General features: G+C 39.6%; 1 protein-coding gene across 1 annotated transcript in view; it reads left to right on the plus strand.

Annotated features, from left to right (window-relative positions):
* Window positions 1–9,230, plus strand: part of ZRSR2 (zinc finger CCCH-type, RNA binding motif and serine/arginine rich 2) — a 30,346-nt gene that overhangs the window by 17,234 nt on the left and 3,882 nt on the right. Inside the window, exons 8-10 of the mRNA XM_055438194.2 lie at window positions 3,821–4,034; window positions 4,987–5,042; window positions 5,962–6,071. Coding sequence (XP_055294169.1) covers window positions 3,821–4,034; window positions 4,987–5,042; window positions 5,962–6,071 — 380 coding nt within the window. The remainder of the gene's footprint in view (window positions 1–3,820; window positions 4,035–4,986; window positions 5,043–5,961; window positions 6,072–9,230) is intronic.

The raw sequence follows: 9,230 nt of genomic DNA on the forward strand, positions 1-9,230 counted from the left end.
GTTACTTAAGCCCCTTGTGCCTTAGATTCCTCACCTGTAAAATGGAGACTAAAAGTAGTACCCCGCAACCCCAAGGCTGAAATGCGTGAATTCAGGGAAAGCAGGGCAACAGGTCGAATGTGGCAGGCCCATGGCAAGTGCTGAGTGTTAGTTGATAATTTCTTTTTGTTACTATTGCCATTATTCTCTGAGACCCTCTGGTTCCCTGCCTCTTTTGGAACAATGATTTTAAAACAGGACATTCACGTAGAAAACTAAGTGTTGATGTTTTGATTCATTTAGCAAATATTTAAATATCTACTGTATGGCAGGCAGTGGTGATTTTTATAATTTGTGTTGTTTATGAATAAACAACTTAAAAGTGGATAAAAATTTATAATGGTGAATAAATCCATCTGAGGCAAAATCTAAGTATTACTTTTCATTCTGCAGAAGAAAAGATCTAATATCTTAGTATCCTATTCATCATAAAAATGGATATGAATTGGCAAATTCATATGTATTTAATGAAAAACTAATGTTGTCTCTCATGTTTATTTTGTTCATAAAATTATATATGTTGTGAGTTTTATTTCCTTCTTTGAAAATATGAACCTTCTCTAGCTTTCTCTTTCTTTTTAAATTTAAGCCATCACATCATTTTACATTAAGAACAGTGGTTCTCAACCCTGGATTCCGACTAGAATCATCTAGAATGTAAAAAATTACATTTTATCTCAAATTGAGTAAATCAGAGTTTTTGAGACTTGGGCACCGTAATGTGCCCCAGGATTAAGAGTCACTAATGTAGGATTTGTGACTCCTTTTATGTTTTATAGTTGAGATGCTATATGGCCAGAATATCTGTGAAAGTATTCACAGAATCCGGTCAATAGTGAAAGCCTCCTCTTGAGGAACTGGGCTCCTTTTCTTCCTCTTGAGGAAAAGGAAGAGAGAAAGATTTTATCCCACTTCGTACCCTTAGAAGTGTTTCCCAAACGTATGTTTAGTTTCATCAAAGTAGTAATGATTGATGTAAAACATCCCCCACCAAAGAAAAAAAATGTACAGTGAATTACCTTTGAAAGACAACTGAGACTGAATGTGAGTTCACATTTTTATTGGCAGCGGGAGTGGGGGGGGGTGGTTGTTGAACCAAATTGTATGTAAACTATCAAAAAAAGTATGAGATTGATTTGGATATTTTCATCACTCAGGTGATGAGTTTGTGAAATAAGATTCTGTGAAGCTAGCAGTTACAAAATCCAGTACTGTCCCTTCAAACAAAGATGCTGCTCCCTTTTCACAGAGAGCCCCAGTGACTTGCTCAAGATCATACAACTGCCCTTCTCTGTTAAGGTCTGTCACATCAGCATACATTCGCATAACCTAAGCATCTCTTTGGTCGCTTTGTTTTTGTAATTAGTATAGAGCTCAATTCTAGAACCTTTCTGGAGTTGTTTTTTCTTAGTCACGGCTTGGAGGGGAGCTCAGGTTTTTTTTTTTTTTTTTTGTCCTTAAAGAAAATAATCACTGATGAAAAGTAAAATTCGTTGGTCAGGATAGTTATTTATACCTCACTTCTTTCCAGAAGTGATTTAAAGAAGGCTCATAGTCTACTACACTGTTTAATAAAATAAGTAGAAAGCAAGGAAAGGAGAAGTGCATAACTGTGAATGTACAGTACATTTGACTTTGGAGTTGTATCCATCCCATGCAGCAGTGAGCTTTGTAGTTTTTACCAAAAAGGAAATGAGTGGGATCTCTGGAATGACAAATTTTCTAGGCATCAGAGTCTAAATGTTTTCCCATAGAATACTGTATAAAGATACTGAGTAGGAAGGTGGACAGTAACTTTCATGGATATTTTATTAACAGTTGCATATGTAATTTTCATGAGAATATTTCTCACAAAGACCTTCAGTAAATAATCAGAGCCTAACTTTAGCGTATAACTTTATTCTGTAAAGAACAAAGGTAGTGAGTGCCTGGAGTTGTCCCCTGAGAAGAGAAAAAGAGGCATAGTCAGTTCTACCTGAGGGGGCATTTGGAGACCCATGCCATTTATTGGCTGACCTTCCAGGTAAGGTAACATCCAACTACCTGATTTTGTGGCAGTCTTACTTGATTCAAGGATCTGAGTAATGGGTAAATAATGTGGCCTAAACCAGGAGTCCCCAGACATGACTGACTTTAAGGACCATGTGTGGAGTTACTTTGAAAACATGGGTTCCCCACTCTTTGAGGCCTGAACAGATTGGTCTAGGGCAGGACCTAAGAAATCTCAGCTCTTCCCAGGTGATTCTAAGAATCACACGGGTTTGGGTACCACAGCTTTAGACTGCCTTCCCGAGTATCCCCTGTCTCAGCTGAATTTTCAGTATAAGCTGTAGGGCTGGCCTTAAATACACTCAGACTATGTGGACTTTCTCCAGGCCAAGTGGGATTTTCCCCTACATGGGGACTTTGGCACTGTTCCAAAACTCGCAAATGTTCGTTTGACATCCTGGGTATTAGAGCCCAGTTCATTCAGCTATAAGAATCCCATGAGGATTTTAACCTTGTTAAATTGGTTTCTCATTTAATTCTGTATGTGCTTCATACTTTCTGGTTCTGCTAACACTGCCAACCAGGTCTATTCCTTGTTCTTTTTTCTGTGGGCACTTGTCCTTGGGAAGATGGATCTCATTACTAGGTCTTTGGCTGAATCATCTAGGAGAGTCCTTTGAAAACTATAACATTTCACATTAATGAGCACTGATTGCACATTTCTGAGTTGGGGATGTTATGTGCAAGGCATTCTGTGTGCATTGTCTCAACCAGGTGTACAGATGTATGTTACAGACAGTGGAAAGTAAACATGAGTTAAGCATTCATTTCAGGGCCTTTGTTTTTTTTCTAACACTTGCTTTGTTCTTCAACTTTTTTTTCTTCAAGAGTTCTTTATTTTCTGAAAATTTTGTTGTAATTTTTAAGCTAGAAATTTAATCAGGAAAATTTGATGATTTGGAATCTTAAACTGTATTTTTTCCCTCTATTTGAGGAGAAAGAAGTAAATAAGAAAGTAAACTCATATGAAAGCTTTTTTTGTAAAAAATTACTCAGTTACAACCCGGTCTAGTTTAAACTGTGAAAAGAAAATTGTTCTTCACAATCGTCAACCTCCTTCATTAAAGAGAATTTCCTTAACATTTAGCACATAATATAACACGTAAGCAGTGGACTGTCGATTAGCTCAGATCTCTAGGATCTTCTCTCCCCAGCCATGTAACTTGTGTGCTTTTCTAGGCCTCACTTTCCTTCTTTCAAAGTGGAGAAAATTAGCCCTGGCTCTCATAACAGGTTGCAAGGATCAGAGGAAAGAATATAAAAATGCCATGAAAACTATGAAGTGCATTCCATTTAGCTAAAACTCTCAGAATACTCTGTTCTCTAAGTGTTGGGTTTGTTGGTAACTATAGAATCAGGATTGCACTGTTCTCATGTTGTCCTGAGTCCCAAACACAGTGTCTGTGCCTGTCATCACTGTCATGCCCACGCAGCTCCTCTTTCTATGTGCTTCCGTGTCTGTAAGGCTTTCTGAATTTCAGTAAAAGGCAGCTAAAATGATTCCTGAACTTGGAAATAATTCTCAACTGTACCTTTTAATGAGATCCAATATATCGGTCAGCTGTAGAACGGTTTTGTTAAGTGTTGATATTTAAAGTCTGAATGAAGTTTGTCATCTTACAGTTCAGTCAAAACAGCTAAGTTGCTCAAGTCTTTATCTCACAGTTTAATGCAGGTGTCTTATGTGTAATTTCTCACCATTGGACTGCTGAAGTTTTTCCTTCATATGCAGGTGTTCACGTAAACACAATTTCCCAACATCGAGTCCCACCCTTCTTATTAAAAGCATGTTTACAACGTTTGGGATGGAGCAGTGCAGAAGGGATGATTACGACCCCGATGCAAGCCTGGAGTACAGCGAAGAGGAAACCTACCAGCAGTTCTTGGACTTCTATGACGACGTGCTCCCTGAGTTCAAGAACGTGGGCAAAGTGATCCAGTTTAAGGTGGGCACGAGCAGTGCATGTGAAGGAGGGACTGGTTTGCCTCCCTCTGAAGTACTAGGTGGGATGGGAAAGTAAGGGCACAGGCTCCACCTGTATGTTATGTCCATGCATAAATATATATATACATATTTTATGGCATACATATATGTGTATGTGCCTGTCTGTCTATATGTATGGGCTTCTCAGGTGGTGCTAATGGTAAAGAACCTGCCTGTCAAAAAAAAAAAGAACCTGCCTGTCAGTGCAGGAGACATAAGAGATGTGGGTTCAATCCCTGGGTCAAGAAGATCCCCTGGAGGAGGGCATGGCAACCCACACCAGTATTCTTGCCTGGAGAATCCCATGGACAGGGGAGCCTGGCAGCCTGCAGTCCATAGGGTCGCACAGAGTTATGCACTTAGCATGCATGCACATGTATATGTGTGCTGTGGGTATTGGGTCTCTGTAGATAGGGGTGCCCGTGTCTGTGTGTATTTGGACCGCAAAGGATTTGCCCAACCTCAGGAGAGTGCTAATCTATATGATGGAGGAGGGAGAACAGGATGGAAGGGCTTCAACTGGGTCTTTCATGTTTTACGTATTTAAACATGCTCAGTCAAAAATGGAAAATGTTAGTATTAAATCTGGGTGATGTATATAGGGGCTGATTACTAGTCTCTGTATTTTTCTTCTTTTTTTTTTTAATAGTCTATTTTTATGCATGTGTGAAAAATTTCATATCTTTGAACAAAAAAAGGATCAGGTAATTGCCTGCAACACTGCCATGTGCGAAGTATGCCTTAAATAGATGTGAGCATGGGGTAGTATCTTAATTTTGAAATTTTTGATTGATAACACCTTACGGTAATGTTGGCCTGGACAGAAGTACGTATGATAACTGGAGGGCTTCTTTTCCGTAGGTTTTTGTCTTTTTTTTTTTTTTTTTGTAAATCAGTTCTTCATTGCTCCTTAGGTCAGCTGCAACTTGGAGCCTCATCTGAGGGGCAATGTGTATGTTCAGTATCAATCGTAAGTATTCTGAACATAAACATTTTCACATTTTGTCACAGTACAGTGTTGTGACTGACATTGACATGTGGGATTTTTTTCCCTGACTATACAGCTTTCATATGCATGGTTTTTGTTGTTTTCTTTTTTTTGGCCGCACTGGGGGCATGCAGGATCTTAGTTCCCTAACCAGGGATCGAGCTCATGCCCCATGCATTGGAAGCTCAGAGTCTTTAAACCACTGGACCAGGGAAGTCCCTGAATGGTATTTTTTAAAGTGTAAATATTAGGAGCTGATCTAGAAATATAGAAAAGATTAGAAAATTATATATTTGTATTTCATTCTTTGTATACTTAGAGTTTTTAATCTTTTGCAATATAGTGAATATTTTACTTATATAATTTTAATAATTAAAACACAAACTGAAAAGGGATAACCAGAATAGAGAACAGAAACGTATAAATTGAAGGAGCGAGAAATTAAAGCCCCAAATGATTTCAGTGTGCATTTTACCTGCTAAGAGAGCAGTTAGTGTGTCATTTCTGCTTGTCATGCTGTTTGCCTGCGTGGTGCCATGGCTAATGGGGTAAATTAACCATTGTAATAGGAAGGACAGTGATCTGAGCTGAGAAAGAACAGGCGCTAACAGTGGAAAACACTTCTGCACTTTTAATAGTCCAGTCTTTTGGTTTAAGAAGCTTTGACTCAAGCTGATTTCCAGGCATCAGAATCTCTGAGAGGTTAGTTAAAAAAAAAAAGGTTTCTGAATAAATTTTGAGCTTCAGGAGCTTGAATGCTGTATTGAGGACTCCCTAGGTAGCACAGAAGCAGTGAGCTTGGTGGCCCTCTGTAAACAAATACAAGAGTTAGTTAACAATAGGATTAATCTACATATTAGAAAGTTACTCTAAAGTACATCCTTTAATTTGTGGTTTAAAGGGAAGAAGAATGCCAAGCAGCCCTTTCTCTGTTTAATGGACGGTGGTACGCAGGACGACAGCTTCAGTGTGAATTCTGCCCAGTGACCCGATGGAAAATGGCAATTTGTGGTAAATACAACATGATTTTTATTTCCCCAACTGTTCCACTGTCATATAAAGTGATATTCTTGGGGGGAGAGGGGAAAGCAACCTTTTAAAGGAGTGGAGATTAGCTTTTGCCTCACCTGGTAGATGAACAGAAATCACTATATATATACATCACATTTTAGACCTGTAACCGACCTTGTGGGTCACTTTATGGATGCAGTGACTGGGTGTATAGGTATAGTGTATAGATGCATAGTGTATAGTGTATAGGTATAGTGTATAGGTGCAGTGTATAGGTGACAAGGTCAGTGTTCAAAGTCCTAGGCTCTGCAGGAAGCCTGTGTCTGTGTTTTCTATTCATTGGCTTCTCACTTGAACTGTTTTTTCCCCGTCTTTATCCCTAATGAACCTTGTCATCTTTGCCACCTAAAACATTACCTGTAACACTTCCTGCTTTATTGAAATACAAGCTTTTGTGCCTTAGAGATTGATTATAGCTTTGGAACCTGGTCAGGGCACATCCAGTCAGACTGACTCATCAGATAGTGGCTGCCGAATCAGGAAATGAGTCAGTCTTTGAGTAGCTGGCAATTTTGAAGGGGTCATTTTGTTGTGATTTCTATCAAATAGGCTTAGCCAGACCATTTATTGTTGAAGTGCCCCGGAAGCTATGAGAGGAGCTGCCAGTGCCTTCGGGGGCCATTTCCCTTACCCTTTGCTTCACTTCGCTTTATACTTGCTTGCTTAAAACCTATTTCAAAATCTGTTATTTATAGAGTCTGAATCTTTGGCAAACCTGGTCTTAATGGATGCTAGCACTTAAAAATCATGTGAATCGGGGGGTTGGGCGGGGGGAGGAATTTAGAATTCCTTTCTTTGGCGGGCCAGAGAACCATTATGCCTTAAAGACTTTGGGACTGAAAGAGATGGCTCTGTTTTCTCCATGAAGGCAGTTACTTTTGTCAGTTCCTGGGAATCCAGTGTGATTTCAGTGAGGTGCTTCTGAGTGTGACTAGTAACTACTGAGCATTTTTTGTGTCTTTATTATTGGATTATTGGCCACTGTATATCATCTTTGGAGAGATGTCTGTTCGGATACTTTGCCCATTTTTCTTTTGTCTTTTTATTGAGTTGTAAGAGTTCTTTGATAGATTTGCAAATATTTTTTCCCATTATATAGATTGTCTTTTCACCTTGATGGTGTCCTTTGAAGGACAAAAGTTTTAAATTTTGATGACGCCCAATTCATCTATTTTTTCTTTTTTTTTGCTTGTGCTTTGGTATCATATCTAAGAATCCATGTCAGCCCATGCCATGAAGATTTACTTGTATGTTTTCTTCCAAGAATGTATAGTTCCATAGCTTATGTTTAGGACTCTGACCCATTTTGACTGACTTTTTGTATATAGTGTGTGGTGTACAGGTAGTTCATGTTTAAGTCTTTTACATATTTAGATAATTTACTGCTTTTTCAAAAAAGTTTGAAAATCTTCAAGGGATCTCTAAACTGTGCAAGTAGATTTCACCGTTGACAAAAATCTTTCGTATTAAAAGCACCTGATAAGCTTAAAGCATTCAGTTCAGTTCAGTCGCTCAGTCGTGTCCGACTCTTTGCGACCCCATGAATCACAGCACGCCAGGCCTCCCTGTCCATCACCAACTCCCGGAGTTCACTCAAACTCATGTCCATCGAGTTGGTGATGCAGTGTTTATCATCTTGAGATGTAAGAAAATACAGGATCCTCTACTTACAACTCTATCTATCAGATCTAGTCCCTTAAATCTATTTCTCACTTCCACTGTATAATCATAAGGGATTTGATTGGGGTCATATCTGAATGGTCTAGTGGTTTTCCCTACTTTCTTCAATTTCAGTCTGAATTTGGCAATAAGGAGTTCATGATCTGAGCCACAGTCAGCTCCTGGTCTTGTTTTTGCTAACTGTATACAGCTTCTCCATCTTTGGCTGTAAAGAATATAATCAATCTGATTTCGGTGTTGACCATCTGGTGATGTCCATGTGTAGAGTCTTCTCTTGTGTTGTTGGAAGAGGGTGTTTGCTATGACCAGTGCATTCTCTTGGCAAAACTCTATTAGCCTTTGCCCTGCTTCATTCCGTGCTCCAAGGCCAAATTTGCCTGTTACTCCAGGTGTTTCTTGACTTCCTACTTTTGCATTCCAGTCCCCTGTAATGAAAAGGACATCTTTTTTGGGTGTTAGTTCTAAAAGGTCTTGTAGGTCTTCATAGAACCATTCAACTTCGGCTTCTTCAGCATTACTGGTTGGGGCATAGACTTGGCTTACTATAATATTGAATGGTTTGCCTTGGAAACGAACAGAAATCATTCTGTCGTTTTTAAGATTGCATCCAAGTACTGCATTTTGGACTCTTTTGTGGTGCTGGAGAAGACTCTTGAGAGTCCCTTGGACTGCAGGGAGATCCAACCAGTCCATTCTAAAGGAGATCAATCCTGGGTGTTCATTGGAAGGACTGATGCTAAAGCTGAAACTCCAATACTTTGGCCACCTCATGTGACGAGTCGACTCACTGGAAATTCTCTGATGCTGGGAGGGATTGGGGGTGGGAGGAGAAGGGGACGACAGAGAATGAGATGGTTGGATGGCATCACCAACCCGATGGACATGGGTTTGAGTGAACTCCGGGAGTTGGTGATGGACAGGGAGGCCTGGCGTGCTGTGATTCATGGGGTCGCAAAGAGTCGAACACGACTGAGCGACTGAACTGAACTACTTACAACATGCTGTTTATTTTAGGCAGTGGTTCTGTCCTCTCACCACTGTGCCCTCAAAGCATGCTGCCACCAGGACTGCCAACCAGGGCTGGTTCTTCAGTGTTAGTTAGGGATCTACATTGTCAGTCAGCAGGATGGTAAAACAATAGAAAAAATAATAAATAACATGGTTGCCATTGGTTGGGTTGCACTCCACACCATAACCCAGTAGGGGAATGGGACATTCTGGTTAATTAAAAATTCTGATCTATTACTTTTCACAGTGCCTTTTGTTAGAGCATTTAATATTTTTGAAATTCAGGTAACCCAAACTGTGAGGTCAAAGTATATAAGGAGAAACTAGTCTTATCACAAGCGAACATCAGAAATGTACCTTGTGAAAAGGATGTAGTGCCAACAGTAAACGCTGTTTGCTGTGCCATTGCAG

Source organism: Moschus berezovskii, chromosome X (genome assembly GCF_049115385.1).
Source record: "Moschus berezovskii isolate FMDL1 chromosome X, NW_MosBer_1.0, whole genome shotgun sequence".
NCBI lineage: Eukaryota > Metazoa > Chordata > Mammalia > Artiodactyla > Moschidae > Moschus > Moschus berezovskii.